Below are 18,149 nucleotides of genomic sequence, written 5' to 3' on the forward strand. Positions count from 1 at the left end.
GTTTTCCTCAAGTTTTTCCAGGAAATTGAAAAAATAGGAGTGCTCCCAAACAATTTCTATGAGGCACATATCTCCCTAATACCAAAAGCAAACAAAGACATCACCAACAAAGAAAACTATAGGCCAAATATCCCTGATGAACACGGACGCAAAGATCCTCAACAAAATATTAGCAAATAGAATCCAACAACTCATCAAAAAGATCATACATCACGACCAAGTGGGATTCATCCTGGGGATGCAAGGATGGTTTAACATTCAGAAATCAATCAATATAATTTATCATATCAACAAAAGTAAAGATAAAAACCATATGACCATGTCAATAGATGCAGAGAAAGCATTTGACAAAATCCAACACCCGTTTATGATAAAGCTCTCACAAAAATGGGTTTAGAAGGAACCTTCCTCAAGATAATCAAAGCCATTTACAACAAACCTACAGCAAGCATTATCCTCAATGGGGAGAAACTAAGGGCTTTCCCTCTAAGATCAGGGACAAGACAAGGATGCCCAATCTCACCACTTCTGTTCAATATAGTACTGGAAGTACTTGTAATAGCTGTTAGGCAAGAAAAAGATATTAAGGGCATCCAGATAGGAAAGGAAGAAATCAAGCTCTCACCATTTGCAGATGATATGATACTATATCTAGAGAATCCTAAATCCTCTTCCAAGAAATTCCTAGAAACAGACTTGTACAGTAAAATTGCAGGCTATAAAATGAATACCCAAAAATCCATGGCCTTTCTATACACAAATAATGAGACAGAGGAAAGTGACATGAAAAAAAAATCCCATTCACAATCATGCCCCAGAAAATCAAGTACCTCAAAATCAGCCTAACTAAAGAGGTAAAGGACCTGTACAATGAAAACTACAATACATTACTTCATGAAATAAAAGAGAACACGAAGAAATGGAAACATATTCCCTGCTCATGATAGGAAGAATTAACATTGTCAAAATGGCAATACTCCCCAAAGCATTATACAGATTCAATGCGATCCCTATAAGGACACCTATGAAATTCTTCAAAGAAATGGATCAAGCACTCCTGAAATTCATATGGAACAACAAAAACCCACGAATAGCTAAAGCAATTCTTGGGGAAAAGACATTGGGAGGCATTACCCTCCCCAACCTCAAACTCTACTACAAAGTAGTGACAATTAGAACAGCATGGCACTGGGAAAAAGGCAGAGCTGCAGACCAATGGAACAGGGTGGAATATCCTTATACACAACCCCAAATTGTATAAATATCTAATCTTTGATAAGGGAGCAAGAAATATGAAGTGGAACAAGGAAAACCTCTTTAACAAATGGTGCTGGCATAACTGGACAACCACATGCAAAAAAATGAGCTTAGACCTCGACCTAACACCATGCACAAATGTCAGATCAAAATGGATTAAAGATCTTAACATCAGGCCAGAATCCATAAGATACATTGAAGACAAGGTCGGCAAAACCCTCCACGATATTGAGGCTAACGGTATCTTCAAAGATGACATGCCACTGACCAACCAAGTGGAAACAGAGATAAACAAATGGGACTATCTTAAACTAAAAGCTTCTGCACCACAAAAGATACAGTGACCAAAATATAAAGACAATCTACAGAATGGGAAAGGATATTCACCTGATACCCATTGGACAAGGGATTGATATCAAGGATATATAAGGCACTGGTTGAACTCTGCAAGAAGAAAACATCCAACCCCATCAGAAGATGGGTTAATGAAATGAATAGAAATTTTCTCAAGGAAGAAATGTGAATGGCAAAAAGGCACATGAAAAAATGCTCATCACTAATCATCAGGGAGATGCAAATCAAAACAACTATGAGATACCACCTCACACCACAGAGAGACTGGCACACATCCAGAAGAACAAAATCAACTGGTGTTGGTGTGGACGTGAGGAGAAAGGGACCCTCAGTTATTCCTTTTTAATGAATTGTCCTATCACTGGAGGTTTACTGGAGTCAAAGGCAAGTGTGTTTATCTGGAACGCTGAGATCAGAGTGGCCTGGCTCTCATAACTCATTGCTAACTGCCAAAAGAATATATTAGTGTTTGAGTTACTGCACAGAACCCTGAAATTGCCTAAACATCTATAACTTGCCATAAATCATATTAGTAAATACTTGCCGCAAAAGTCCAGAAATACTACTAAGTACTTAACTTCACCCTTTAGTAATGTAATGATAGAATATTACTGATTTACTGATTTAATTTATTGTTTTACTTTTTAGTTTTTAATAAGCACGTGTGGCTGTTAGAAATATAAAAAGGGTACCCCATTTTAAATTTTAAAAACTTTAAAGTTTTCTTATAAAAGTAATATAACTGATAACTCTGCAATTTGAGTTTTGTGAGCTATTTTGAAATCAGTGACGGTGGCTAACTGTCTAATCTTGGGCTGGCTTCTTTTCATACCTGTTAGGAAAATTCACCCCGATCAGAGCCCAACACCGGGAATTTGTTTTTTAGCTTAATATTTACTGACTAATTTTCATTTAGAATGTTATCTTCCCTTCCTAAAGCAGCCTGAGAGAGCTGAGCATGATTACCCATTTTAAAATGATACCAGCAGCAGGAATCACAGCGCCCCGCACTGGAAACAATCTTGGGTTCTAAGTCGCGACTGCTAGAAACCTACATACAATAAGAGACTCCTTCACTTTTTAAACACCTTTTTCTATTTCATTACTGCCTGGATTTAATGAAATTTACTCAAGCTCTATAACTTTGCTCACCCTCGCAAACCTTTATAAATGCAATTTTCAGTTCGACCCAGCTGTTTCCCATGACAGCTCACATATAATATGTACATTGTACAGATGCCTTTTAAATGTCCACAAATCCCCCAAATATACTGACAGAAGTTTAATGGTGAAGATTTGAAGATAGAGATAGTGAAGATAAGACAAGGAAGAAAACCTCCCGCTCTATCTTTCTTTCCTAAAAGGTGCTTAGTTTGATCAAAAAAACTGTCAAATGGAAAAAAAATGTATCTTTCTCCACAAAACACACATTTTCTTAAGGCATATTATTGAAACTGAAGATGCAATATTTGTACATACATTACTTTAGAAAATCGGAAAGGTTCCAGGAATCAGTCCTAAAATTATTTATTTCCTTAAAGAGTGCTAATGTACTCTTTCTAGAGGGAAAATACATAGGCATAATAACCCCAAGAGAATACATTGTGAATAATTTAAGTTTTTTTCCTAGCTGACTGTGGAGAAAAACAGATGGAATGATTCAGTGTGTTATCATTTTCTACTACATTAGGCATTGCATGTAACAATTCTCTATGCTAGCAAGTGCACGCACACACACACACACAAACACACACACACGCCACTCTGAACACATGTTTTGTTGCTGTTTAATGGAAGAACATTGTCAGAACTTCTCAGCAAGTGAACATCCTGTTTATACTCTGTCACCCCAATTTATGGCTTCCCCCAAATTTATTCTTCATTTTAGGCACAAGACTATCCTAACTCCCTGTTTGAGCTGGCAGGAGCCTCTTCAGAATTCATTAGACGGAGAAAATGGATCTTTCTTCCTTGATCCCAGGGTCGAGTCAAAACGAAAATGGCCCAGCCTCCTCCTTCACGTCACCTCCAGCTTCTCATTCAAAGGGCTACTTTGGGCGGCAGGTGGAGTTATAATTATAGATGAGAAAAAAGCAACATCAGCAGCTGTTGCTTCTGTTTGTTCCCGGCTATAACTGTCATCAGTGGGCAAATTGGCATAAACAGGCCTCCACAAGTGGAAAAACATTTCACTCTGGGACTGGTCGCACTCTGGGTCCTCTCAGTGGCCAGAGAACAGAAATAATCTGACAGTGCATGAGCAAAGAGTGAGACTGGGAGCACAGCACCGGCCCTAGTCGCCTCTTCAGGCGGAGCCTGACATTGGAAGATTTTTCTTTCCTGTTGGAGACGCCAAACCAAATAAATAGGTTAGTGCACCGAGAGTATACGAATGCATTCTAACTCTGACCTCAGCTCTAACGCGTGAGCTTGGTTTTTCTGATAGAGCTAACACAGAAGGGGGGAATTACTGAGGGAAGTTCTCTGGGAATGGTTATTAAAAACTACCATGCCCATAAGAACCAATTATAAATTTGATTTAACTTCTGATGATCTTTTCCAAACTTTGGCTCCTGTCACACTGGACAAATAGACAAGGTAAAGATGGAAAAATAAAACTGGTTTTGTGGTTTGAGTCCCACCCTCTCACTTACTTATGCACTTACACATGCCAGGAGTCTATATCTTCTTTATTAAATTCAGTAAATTTGAGGACATATTTATGATATTTATGATGATTTTTTTTAAATCTGTGAATATAGCGTTAGTGTTTAATTTCTTTAGAAATACCAGGCAAATCAGGGAAGTATTGTTTTCTTACCTCTGCAAAAAGACAGAAAATGTTCTTGTTTATAGTAAAATGTATTCCACAGTTGATTTTATATAAGAAATCTGCTCTCATATGAATTTCTTGTTTCTAATGTAAGTCTTCCCAAAAGTTTCATGATTTCAGTCTATATCCTTTTGTGATAACTAGAAATTTTCAAGAAATCTTATGTGTATGCAACATGGTGGAGAGTTTTAGAGCAGAATTTTCAAGCAAAGTTAGCTTTAGGTTATTTTCTTACAACTTGACAAGTGGTTAAGATCTTGATTGATGGAAATGAATGAAATTCTAAAGAATTTACTGAAAATTCGGTTTGGGGGCACAATTCTTTTCCCACACAGATCCAAATGAACATAATCCTCGGCAATCCTTGTTTCGATCAGCTCCACATGGACCTCGAGCCATTTATCAGCAATTTATCAGAACTTACATTGGGAGAGTGTGCTTTTCTTCATGTAATTGTGGCTCAAAATTTTATCTTGTTTTCAATCACAGGGTGTTAACTCTATATTCAGAGCTCTTCTAAAAAGACACCGTACCCAACTAAAGAAACTCATCAATTAAAGTCCCATAAGGGATTTGCTTCTTTCCCACAATATCTTTTGATTTCTCAGAAGAGAGATAAGGTTTCTTCTTAGGAAATTTAAGGTTGAAACTAATGCCTCTTAATATTTTATATCACATAAAGATTCAAACAATACATTTGGCCCCTGGTTTTGAAAATATCAATTAATATAGCATATCAACACCCTGTGGATTTTCCCGTGGATTAAGAAAATGTATAAGAACCAGAGAGATAGTGCAAGGGTTAAGGTTCTTGCCTTGCATGCAGCAGAACCCAGATCAATTCCCAGAACCACATATGGTTCCCTGAGGACCTCCAAGAATGACTACTGAGCACAGAGCCAGGAGTAAGCCCCAAGCACAGCCGGGTATGGCCCCCAAGCCCTAGCCCCTCCAAAAATATATAAGTGACATTATGTCATCTTACATGCTCACCTACCTATTTAAATATTTATTGAAAATTGTCTGTCTAATATTTAAAAATCTAGAAATTAAGGCAAGCTTAAAAGCTCTAGTATTTCTCTTTTCAGAAATTCCTATCTTGCTCTTTTCTACTAAAACATTTAGCGCTGAGATATTCATTATCTCTAAATTCCAAATTGTGCAAACTGTGAAAGGCAAAAGGCAAGAGGTTGACCTATTGCTGGCTTGGGTTTCCTTTGAGATACAGATTTATGCTCTGTTTTAAACATTGCTTTTTTTTCTTGTGTTTTGTCTTCTTGCCCTTCTAGAAAAAAAAACTATCCAAGATGACTGTCACTTACTCCAGTAAAGTAGCAAATGCGACTTTTTTTGGATTTCATAGGTTACTCCTCAAGTGGAGAGGGAGCATCTACAAACTACTGTACAGGGAATTTATTGTTTTTGCTCTTCTTTACACAGCAATAAGTTTGGTGTACAGGTACTTTCCTTTGCATGTCTCTTTAAATGGCCCTCAAATATCATGTAAGAATACAGTCTCAAAAATCAGCCCTGTGGTTGCCGCTGACTTTTGCATTACATAACCTCATTTGCATGATCCTTCCTATTGCCTTCTCCTCAGGACAGGGTGTTTTAATCCACACCTAACCATGTTTAGGCGCCAAATAGACTCTAACTATTATGTTCAGATGAGACTCATCTCAGCCCCACATTAATTGACCACTGAGAGATATTGGGCTTCAAGAACGTGGCCATAGTATAAAATGGAAAAATTATGCTTAGATCCTAACTATGAAATGATTTCAGATGGCAAAGTTCACAAATTATTTGTGCCTCTCTCTACTGCATTATTCATAGTTTAAATTTGTGAGTTGGCCATTTGGAGCAACTCTTCATGTAATTTACATGTTTGTGAATGGCATGTACCAGGCAAGTTTCCTTCCTTGCACCTGGAATGACAAGGCCCACCCTGGAGAGTGCTCGTGACATCTGACCAAATATTCAGCTAAAGAAAAAGCCTGAAAACTAAGTTATGTTCTTTACATCTTCTGAGTTTGAGGAATTTTGTGTTCACAAAAGAAGATGCTTATTCTTTATTATATTATAGTTTATGCCTGTCAGGTTGACAGAAAATTTGAACATCATGTTCAAACAATACTTTCAGGACTAGAAGTATAGCCTTAATAAGTTTTTATTAGTATTGTAAAAGGGAAGATTTATGAGGTTTTTTAAATCAAACCCCAAGGCATACATTTCCTTTTGAAGGGGAAATGAAAGTTTAAAATAGGAAAGCTAAAGGTTTTTGAGGCTGTATTTCCACCTTTTCTATGTACATTTTTCTGTTGTTTTTCTTCTAATACAGATGAACAAATTTGTATATTATTTCTCTCACCTATATCTTCCTTGCAGCAACAGGAGGGATATTTGAAGAGGAGAGATAATAATTTGGCTGGCTGATATTTATCAGAAATAAAATAGGAATAGCTATTTTGCTATATATATTGAAGTTACTATTTCAGACAAATTGCATATGTGGATCTACAAAAATATTTGGCAAAATATCTCTAAAGGGAAAAAGTATTAATCATTTTGACAATTTGTTTGTCACTTAATTCTTCAGAATATGAAATGGTGGAAGACACTTGACCTTTCAGGATAATTGTCCTAGTAGTTTATTTTTACTAATGGGAATTTATTGCTGCTACTGCCACTTAGAATAGAATAGCTCTTAGAACAGTTGCAACATAGCCAAAAATGCTCCATAAGACTGTAACTTCTGTTTCAGTATCTGATTTATACCCCACAAAATAGTATGCATGTATTTTTTTCTAAAAACCAAAGTGTTCTTACTTACATTTGTAGCAATAATTATTAGTTCAAGTCATTCTTCACTATTAAACTCAACTTTTCAAGTTTGTAAAAATAGATATTTGACCAAAGTTATATATAAGAACTCTAGGCTGAATTTGCCAATAAAGCCAAGCATAACTGTAGAAAAATATAGTTTTTTCTATTCATGATCCTATTTATTACAAGTTTGTGTAAAGAAGTAATTTGTTATAGGTTTTTGTAAATCCTATTTGAGCAAATAATACTTAAATATTTTACAAAAAACATAAGACAGAAGCAGAATTCATTAACTGAATTCTATCTCTTCCTATTTGAGGATGGATTTGACAAAATAGTCACTGTCATATTTTCTACTAGTAAAACTTCTGATAGTAAAACTTCTTTTCTTTTGACCAACTACTAATAACAAATACTTTATAATTGATTATGACACCATATTATTATACTTATTTTGTTGTTGTTTTGAGGCCACACCTGGCAGTGCTCAGGGGCTACTCTCGTCTCTGTGCTTAGGAATCACTCCCAGCAGTACTCAGAAGGATGTGGGTATTGCTGGGGATCAAACCTGGGCTTCCTGCATGCAAAGCATACATTCAGCTCCTTGAGTATGTCTCCAGCCCTCACATATTTTCCATTCTTTCATCTTCATAACATCCCTGATACATAGGTACTATGTATCTCGTCATTTAGAAAGAGAAAACTTTGAAAGATTTGAAAATGTTCTCAAAGGTCAAATATGTATTGTGGTATGCCTGGATCCAAACCTGTCTTTGACTGGTCCCTGGCTCACACATTCCATATAAAATTCTCTTGGAAAGTTGCACAGGAAGTCTTTGGGGAGAGATGTAGCTATATTCTCTATAAATGTGTTGATATTAACAGTTCTATATATTATCCCAAAAAAAGTTATATTTTACCCTCTGTTGGTTGAAAAATAAAATCAACATCCACTCAAAAAAAAAGTTAAGTAATCCAGTCTCTCTGACCATTGCTATTTGAGTATCAAAAAACATCCTGACGTCACTAGTCATTGGCATGCCACTCCAGGCTGCCTCTTCTACCAGCTTTTCCTGAGCTGGGAAATTCTGGCACCTCCTCCAAAGCTGAGGCAGGAACTCCAAGCCCACCAGGCACCCACACATCTTCCTTGGCAACTTCCAATATCCCTGGCAGCTCCTTCTCTGCTGTCTGAGTGATGGCTCCCTGTTACCTCACGAGCCTTCTGCTCCCTCTTGGGAAATTCTGCTGACCCAAACAGACCTTTGACACCTATTACAACAGCACTCTCCTCCCTGGAACAGCCACGTGCATTCATTTGTGAAAGTTTATAAGAGATGCTTCTCCTTCTGGATTCGGATTATTATCAACCTGCCTTGAGACCTTATGTCTGACTAAATCCCCTACCACATACCTGCCAGTAATAAATATATGTTTAATAATGCTGAAGACTGGGTTTGGGTCAGCTTGATTATACACAATTTGTTATTTATAGCACATAAATATTAACCCGCCAAATTTAATAATAAAAAGTTTTCACTTCTAATTGATAAATTTGTTATTCCACATTTTAAATAACTGTGAAACTTAAACAGCTGTAAGGTCTCCTGAAATAGAGCATTTTTAGATGAGGGTTGGTAAAGTAGTACATGCAAGAGAAAGTAAGATCAAAGATGTCAAATTCAGGGTTATCATTTAATAATTAATAATGTTCATCAATTTAATCAAGACACTTTTTAAAGTATGCCTGATAAATCATTGAAAAAAATGAATCTTTTATGAGGTACCTTGCTCCAATTTGAATGCATTCGTCACATAAAAGTTTAATAATATAAAGTATTTAAACTTTAAATGGTTAATAAACCCCATTATTTACTGGTAATATCTATCTACAAAGAGCCTTAGTACTTAAAACATTCAGCCGTTTTTAAGCTTTTTTGATTCATCAATTTAGGTAGGTAGGAAAGAAAAATTTATTGCTCCTTTAAAAAAAATTTTAAGATTATTTATGGTTAAATGTTTGCACTGAATGTCACTTGCAAAGTAGGTGCAGAAGTATAATATCATAAAGGGCTGTGCATTTTATTTTTGCTCCAGATTGTTACTTACAGGAGCCCAAAAACGTTACTTTGAAAAATTATCAATTTACTGTGACAGATATGCTGAACAAATTCCAGTAACCTTTGTGCTTGGTAAGTATAGGTGACACGCAGAATGCAGCCATATAGCTGTCTCCGTTAGGGTGGCACCAGTGACTCTGCATGGGAGTGTTTCCAAGCTGAGAGGCATGCCAGAAAAGCCACTGCTTGCACTAGAACCAGAATCATCCAGAAGGTTTGCCTTCAGGGCCGCTTTTGCTAAAATTAACACTGAACCAGTTTGAGGTATTAGTCTGCTGTTGGACAGTTATGCTTTCTCTTCACTAACTCTCCATTTTTGCCGTCAGTTTTTGAATTCTAATACCCACTTACTGGGTGCTACAGCATTGCCAGGCACAAATTCCTTTTTTTCTGGAGGGCAAAAATCGTTAAGGTATGGGTATAACAACCTATTTTTACCCCCCAACTCCCCACAAAGGCTAAAATGCAGCTAAAGCATCAGTGCCAGCAATACGTCTGCTGGAAGAACTCGCTTCATCGTTGTCTGTTGTTCTGCAGGGTTTTATGTCACTCTGGTAGTGAACCGGTGGTGGAACCAGTTCGTAAACCTGCCCTGGCCAGACAGGCTGATGTTCCTCATCTCCAGCAGTGTTCACGGCAGCGACGAGCACGGGCGCCTGCTCCGAAGGACGCTGATGCGCTATGTCAATCTCACGTCCCTGCTCATCTTCCGCTCGGTGAGCACCGCTGTGTACAAAAGATTCCCAACCATCGACCATGTGGTTGAAGCAGGTATTGTGAACGGCTTTTCCTTTCGTGGGCTCTTTCTTCCTGGCCTAGATAGGCATCTCCAAGATTCAGTTTCCCCGTGAAATTTCCCTTTCTTCATTTCTTTGAGAAACAGTTGTTGATTCAGTACTGTGTACCAGAAATATTCTTCAGAGACAAAAGTGAGTAAGACCTGGATTTGTCTCACGAAATTTACATAGAGGGGATGCAAAAGCGTGAAAGCTGCTAGGGCTGGAGTGATCGTGCAGGAAGAGGCGTTTGCACTTGGATGACGGAGGTTCGATCCCCAGCACCCCATATGGTCCCCTGAGCACCACCAGGATTCCCAAGTGCAAACCCAGGAGTAACCCCTGAGCACAGAAAATGTGACTCTTCCCCAACCCCCCAAAAGAGTGAAAGCTGCTGACAGCCTACCTCAAACTAAGTTTCAAATAATCACATGATATATATATATATAATTATGTAATAATATCAAAGCATAGTTGTATACTATTATGCCTTCCAATAGTAAAATGTGTTATAACATATGTTATATAGTACAGTAATATATAATATATAGCATATACTATACCCTATTCTATATAATAATTACACTTGTTAAAACTATCTGTATTTTCCAGCACTATGCAGTTTATTCACTTTCATAACTAGTATTTAGTTTGGACCTCAGAAACAAAAATATTCAGAGATGTAATGGCCTGTTTTTGATTTCCAATGAATTAGAGGGAGACCCATTTTAGCTACTGTTGTTGGCATATTTGGTATGTCACGGGTGGCTTGCCATGCTCTGCCGTGCGGGCTGGATACCCTCGGTACTTGCCAGGCTCTCCGGGGGTGGAGGAGAAGAGTTGCTTATCCACCAGCTGCTGTTTTAGTGGCTGGTTCATAAGATCGCATCGGACTTCAAGACCGACCTGCACTCCTAGAGCTCAGCCTTCATGGCACTGCAGGAGGCGTAGGAGGCCTACCTGATGGGGCTCTTCAAGGACACCAACCTCTGCGCATTCCCCGCCAAGTGCGTCACCATTCTGCCCAAGGACTTCCAGCTGGCGTGCCGCATCCACGGAGAGAGAGCATAAAGTTTACAATGCTAAAAGCTCAGGGCTAGGACAAATGGAGATGCTACTGGCACCCACTCAAGTAAATCGATGATTAACGGGATGACAGTGACAGTGATAGAGGGAGACCCAAGCTACAACACAGGTTAGGAATGCCTAAGTTCATACTTTCCCGAAACATAAATTAATTCTGGTAGGAAGCAGTAGTGTAGTTTTCTTCCAGGCACCTCGAGAGCTGGCAGTAAACGGTGCCTTCTGGTAGATCTGGTATTCCCTATTTCTTAAATTAGATGCATATATTCTTCTTGTGCTCCCAGAACAGTCGGCTAAGAACAAATCATGTTTGTAGGGTGGCTATCTTTGGTATGTTAATATTTAGCAAAGAAACTGTCAAACTAATCCTTAATGGAATGAGGTTTAAGTAAGATTTTTATTGGTATGGGTTTAAATAAATATTGGTTCTTAATAATAGACTTGCTAGTCTGTTAGACTGTATCAATGAGTATGCAGGTGGTAGAAGACCCATGAGATGACTCTACTTTTATTCTGAATACAACTTCAAATTAGATCACTACATTCCATCTACTTTTCTGAAATGTCTGTGAAATGTGTTTTTAAAAGACTAATTTTGAGTCTCAGGGTTTACTCCTGGCTCTGTGCTTAGAGATCACAACTGGTGGGGTTCAAGGGACCAGATGCAGTAACAAAGATTGTACCTAGATCAGTGAATGCAAGGCAAGTGTCTTAAACCCTGTCTATCCCTCTGGACAAAGAATAATATTTTTAGAGGGGTTTTTGGATTTTATTTGGTTTTGCATTCTTTGGTGGAGGGGTGGGGGGGGCGGGGTCAGGGCTAACTTCTAGCTCTGCGCTCAGGGATCACTCCCAGCAGTGCTCAAAGCACCATATTTGGTACTGGGGATTGAATCTGGTTTGGCTAGTCACAAGACAAATGCCCCACCCTTTGTACTATCATGTTGGCCCCTGATTTTGCGTTCTTTTATGGACAATGTTCATAGGAACTAATAATGTATAGTAAGAGTTAAAATCTTTACGTCACTACCTACTAGTTTCCTTCTATGGATTATTGTTTGTGCTTCCATTCCTCATCCATAAAATGAGTTATACTATCATATTTGATATGAATCATAGACCTATTTTGAGGGTTAAATAAGTTATTGTTTGCTAAGTGGTAAGAGTAATAACTAGTACACTGGTGCAAGTTATAATGACATACCTTCTAGTTCAGCAGAACATAGCATTTTGGTCAATTTAGAAGATTCATTTGATAAGACAACCCGGGTTTTGTTGATCAACTATGAATAGCAGTTTGTGAAACTCAAGATGGAAATAAGAAAAGTTGGATCGTAGAGGATGTTGTTGGGGTGCAGAGTAACATGTGGGACAGTAATAGGTTGCAATGAGTTAGAAGGATTCAGGTGGAAGGTATAAAGAGCCTAGCAGAGATATGTTATGATGCAATGCAGTAAAATTTACAGGAACTCTCCTCCAAATTTAAATATTGAATATGGCTCCAGAGTGTTTCGGTGTAAAATACTACTTTATAACTTAATTTTATTACCCTTGTGTCTATAGAATTAATTACAGCAACAACTCCTACCTCTGAAGAAAGACCTAAAAACAAATGAGAAAGATTTGATGTGTTTGAAATTGATGAGTGTGAGCTAGCATTTCCTTGGATGAGTAAAGGTGGTATTTCTCTAGTTTGATTCATTCTTGGAACAAAGTACGTGGAATCTCATATGAATTGGATGCCAGGCCCAACTATCCAAGCAAATCTCATCCTTTTACCATTACCTTCATAGGAAAGGTGTGCTCAGAGGGAGCCAAGATTTCTGGCAATAGAGAAACCTTTGGGCCTCTGTCTGGTCAGAAATAAACTCAAAGAGAATTAAGTTATGCTAAGGTCTGGGGAAAATAAATCAGGCAAGGGGAATGGTGCAATTTCATGTCTTTGGGGTGTATTTTTCTTAAATGACAAGCCATGCTCTTTGTCAAGCTTCTGCAAATAGCTATCATACACTTACATCCAGTCTTTTTCCCCTTCCAAGATTTGAAATATTGAAATGCCCCTATCTTCATAACCTCTCTTCATAACCCCAGCTGTTCAGGGAACATGCATGTAAGTGAATAGATTCAAACTGTATTCAAACAGATCTTCCTACCCTCCACATCTTCACAATTTTGGGCTGTTTATTTATAATCATATCCTGGACTCTACACAGAACTATTCCATCAGAATCTTTAAAAACAAATCCCAGGAAATAAGACTCTAATGTGCTCCTAAATTGATTTTTTTCATATACTAAAGTTTGAGAAGGACTGAGCCATGGAAGAGTTGGGGGTAAGGGATCTGATTTTTAAAATTCCTTTTCATACCTCTAGTGGGGAAAAAGGACTTTGTCAACTAACATAAAATTTATCACTGTTAACAATAAGAGAATGAATTAGGGGTTTCAGTTATGCTAGACACCCTGGAATTATCCTGGTTAAAGAATAACAGTCTAGGGGATTTAAACTGGATCTAATGACATGCTAAGCATCATTTTGGCTGGATTTCCTTGGGTATTTTGCAGGTCATACGAGGTTAATGCTTTTCCAGGTGCTCCCTGGGGCTATAACTGATGATCACATAAAGACAATTGCTAGTGCTGTTTAGTTTGTTTGTGGGGCCACACCTGGTGGCAGAGGTGCCTGGGATTTACTCCCTGTGGATCGTTTGGAATTGCTCCTGGAGATGCATGAGGGAACATGCAGTTCTGGGAGTTGAACCCAGATCTCTCACATGCAAAGCACGTGCCCCAGCCCTTAGAACAATCTCTCTGAAAGCTAGTAATGTTTCCCTTAATGTTTGTAATTCACATTACCTATCTTTATAACTCTGATAAGAAATTGGCTGGATTATTTTTTTCTCTGAGAGCCACATTCAGTGGTGCTTGTGTGTTACTCCCAAATCTGTGCTGAAACATCACTTCCAGCAGGGCTTGGAGGACCATATGATGCCAAAGGTCGAACCTGGGCTACCTGCAGGCTTAACCCATACTCTCTCTTTCTAAAGTGTTTTCTGGAAAGGCAGGAAAGGAGGCAGTGGAATAGCCTTCATACCCCCACGCGCACCGAAGGAACGTAAGATGTGCATGTTAGGTGGCAGCTCCTGGCCTCAGCGGAGAAAGATCTTCAGTGGCTGAGGTTTCCAGGGCAGGCACCCCCTCAGACTCATGGGTCTGTGTATAAGTTCTTCCAGCTGCACACATACCCTCGCCCCTCCCCAGTGTCCTTTTCTGCCAATGTTTCTGGAAAAAAAAAACAGGAAGTCCTGAGATGGAGAATAGATTTGTAAGCTTTCTTTAGTTCAAAATAAGGGTACTCACCATGCCTTTGGGTAGCAAGGCTGGTCAGCAAAGCACAGGGACCCCAAGGGGTGAAAGCAAAGGCAGAAGGTAAGAAGTGCAAAGACCCTCATCAGAGACCAAAGAGAGAGTGCAGCACATAGGGCACTTCCCTACACAAAATCACCTGTCAGGAGAAAAGAGGTTCTCAAACTTTAGTGCACATTAGATGTGGGTAAACACCAATTGCCTCAAACTGCAGCCCACAAGATTCCACTCCCTAAGTCTGGATGAAGGCCTATAGTGAGAATATTTGCCACACTCCTGGAGACTTTGCAACAGGGGATCACACTGGAAAACAACAGGTTTGAAAGAGCCACAGGATTTCCCTCCAATCTCTTCAGTTGGCTTCAGGGAAGGTTTGTGTCACAAAAATTTCAGGTGGACCAGGAGAAAATGGGGGATGGGGGTGGAAAAAATAGACACCAGCATTTCCTTTGAAGCATCTGACTATACTGGCATTAATGAGTCTCCCCTGCTCGTCCCTGAACTTGTCTTGCTCTTAAATTGGGCAGTGAAGGGTCAAAGAGATAATACAGTCGGGAGGGCACTTGCCCGGCATGCAACTAACCCACGTTCCAATCCTGGCTTTGTATATGTTCCCCCCAAACACTACCAGAGTGATTCCTAGCACAGAGCCAGGAGTAAGCCCTGAACATGTCCAGGTGTGGCCCAAACCTCACCCCACAGTCAAAATTGGACTGCTATGTCACTACATCAATTCTGGAAAATTAAAAGGCGACCACAGTGCATGCTATAGGAAAATACAAAGCCTTGATGCTACAAGTCAAATTTCTCAAACAAAATATCATTTTTTCCTCACATGAAATAAAAACGTAGCAATTAAATTCGAAATAATGTCTATTATGCTGAAAATTACCAGAATTAGTGGGTTACCCATCATTTACCAAGGGAGTTATGACAGAGGAGTCTGTTGTTTTGTCTACTGGCTACAAACCTGCCCTGGAAAATTCCAGTCATTTCAATCAGCTGCCCTGGAAGAAGTCACTGAGTCCAAATCCAATCAGGTGCACAATTTCAGACCTTTGCCAATCCCAGCGATGTCCTTAATTGTGTACTTACGTCAGGGTATGAGACCAAATCAAAAAAGTTTATCTAGTGTTCCACAGTGATTAGAGGAAATATTTCTTTTAAAAATTAGTCACCAGGGACCAAGGAGAGAGAGAGAGAGCTCTCAGGAGGCCCAGGTTCAGAGAACAATCTGTTGGATCTTCTGAACACCGTCGGGAATGACCCCCAAGCACAGAGCTGAGAGCACTGCCAGGTGTGGCCCAAAAATAAACAAACAAAATTAACTCACCGGAGTAATTTTAGAGAAATTACTAACATTCCTCCCAGGGCCAGAGAGATAGAGTAAAGAAGGCGTTAACCTTGCACACAGTCTCCTGGTTTGAATCCTAGTACCCCATGTGGTCCCTCCAGCACTGCCAGGACTTGCTCCCTGAGCACGGAGCCATGAGTAAGCTCTGAGCACTGCTGGGGGTGGCCCGAAACAAGAAGAAAACAAAAAAGAAATAAAATCTTTCCAATTTATGAAGTACCATTAGAGTACGGGGGGGGGGGGGGGGAACAGATTTAAATAAGTATGCTTATTAAGTATTACATACTTTTGATAAACAGAAATGAATTGATAAAAGAAGTTCTGGGGAACACTTATAGTTCAAAATACAGTGATCAGGGAAAGACACAGTGAGAGGATTACTTTGGACTAAACCTTAAGATGGGCTGGAAAGATAGTACAGGTGTTTGTCTTGCAGATGGCTGACCCTGGTTTCATCCCAAGCACAGCCTGGAGTGATCCCTGAGGCACAGAGCCAGGATTTAAGCCCTGAGCACCTCTATGTATGATCAAGAAAAGTAAGAACAAAATAATCCTTTGAGAGGAAGAAAAAGAAAAAGAAATCATAGTTATTCCTCTAAAAGAAACATTCTAGGGGCCAGGGAAATGGAAAAAAGACTGAAAAACATGTTTTTATGTGAGATGCCCAGATTCACATCAGTTCCCAACACTGCTCAGTTCCCTGAGCACTGCCAGGAGTGACCTCTAAGCAATGCACCAGGTGTAGCCCCTGAGCACTATGTGTCACCCAAACACCAGAAAAGAAAAATAAAAGTAAAGAGTAACAGTACAGTGGGTAAGGTGCTTGCCTTGCACACAGTCAACCCGGTTCAATCCTCAGCATCCCATACAGTCCTCCAAGCATGGCCAGGGGTGATTTCTGAGTGCAGAGCCAGGAGTAACCCTTGAGCACTGCTGGTTGTAGCCCAAACACAAAATAAAGGGGGGAAATATATGTTTTTATTTTAAGACAAAGAAGTATTGCTAAAGCTGTTGCTAAACTAAACTGCCAGGCATTTTAGCATTTAAAAAAGTTTTAGGATAAGGGCTTGACCCATGTACAGTGGGTAGAGTGTCTGTCATACATGAAACTGACCTGGGTTCGATCCCCCGTATCCCACATGGTCCCCTGAGCACTACTACCAGGAGTGATCCCTGAGTGAAGAGCCAGGAGTAATTCTTGAGCATTATCAGGTGTGACCTCTTCCCACCCCATCCCCCCAAAAAAAAGATTTAGGATAGACCATACAACCTCCATCCTCAAAAATCAGTAAAAATAACCACAAATCTTTTCATACATAGCTCATTGTCAGAGAACAACACAAAGAGATTTGCATTAAAACTTGACACCTCTAGACTGTATCTGTTTTTTGAAAACGGTGTCCTTCTGTGCATTGGTAGCTCCTACGAGTAATTAGAAAACAGTAAAATTTGGGATCAGGAGGTAACTCAAGTGGTAGAGCATGTGCCTAGGATGTAAGAAGCCCCAACTTTGATCCCCCCAGCACTGCAAGACGCTCCAGCGACACTGGAGTGAACTCTTTACAAAACAGCAACAGCGCCAGAAGACAATACAGGAGTCAGGGTGCATGCCCAGCTGCTCAAACCAACTCGAGTTCGAACACTGGCATACCATGTTCTCCGAAGCCCTGTGGTGTAGCCCTGGGGTACCTTCAGACATCACTTTTGTGGTCCACATGTGCACTGAGCACTGCTGGAGGAGCCCTGGAGTCCCTGAACAGGCCCTTAGATTCCAACCCAGATCACCAAGTCCCCCAAGTCAAAAAATCACAGCAAACAAAAAGATTGTAAAACAATAAATAAGAAGACATGAGGAAAGACTCCCTTTAGTTTAAAGTGCCCCTCTAAAATTCTGGGATGTTCACAGGCAAGATCCACGGGCATCTACAGGGAAGAACGTGTGAGCCTGACAAGGCCGCGCAGGGTTTTAGCAATACTTACAGCTAACACAAAGCAAGTTCCTGCTGTCAAGAGATGGTAGAGAGCAAAGTTCTAACTTTAGCTGCACTAGCAGGCTAGTCCCAGACCTAGATCACTGACCCTGCGGTCTTCTCTCACTAAGGAGCATAAAAACGGCTCTTGTGAACTATGAACTCTGCCCTGTGCTCTGCTGTTCTGGTTTTACTGACATTTCGGGGCTCT

General features: G+C 39.6%; 1 protein-coding gene across 6 annotated transcripts in view; it reads left to right on the forward strand.

Moving 5' to 3' along the window:
• Nucleotides 1–3,858: 3,858 nt before the first annotated feature.
• Nucleotides 3,859–18,149, forward strand: part of BEST3 (bestrophin 3) — a 56,695-nt gene continuing 42,404 nt past the window's right edge. For 4 of the 6 annotated variants that reach the window (XM_056130825.1, XM_056130827.1, XM_056130828.1 and 1 more), the window contains exons 1-3: nucleotides 5,743–5,903; nucleotides 9,368–9,462; nucleotides 9,928–10,161. In XM_056130825.1, the coding sequence (XP_055986800.1) occupies nucleotides 5,752–5,903; nucleotides 9,368–9,462; nucleotides 9,928–10,161 (481 nt within the window). In that variant the 5' untranslated portion in view covers nucleotides 5,743–5,751. Of the gene's footprint in view, nucleotides 3,981–5,742; nucleotides 5,904–9,367; nucleotides 9,463–9,927; nucleotides 10,162–18,149 lie in introns of those variants that run through there. The other 2 variants (XM_056130829.1, XM_056130830.1) reach the window with 2 other exon arrangements.

The sequence above is a fragment of the Sorex fumeus genome, unplaced genomic scaffold (assembly GCF_029834395.1).
Source record: "Sorex fumeus unplaced genomic scaffold, SorFum_2.1 ptg000081l, whole genome shotgun sequence".
In the NCBI taxonomy this organism is placed as follows: domain Eukaryota; kingdom Metazoa; phylum Chordata; class Mammalia; order Eulipotyphla; family Soricidae; genus Sorex; species Sorex fumeus.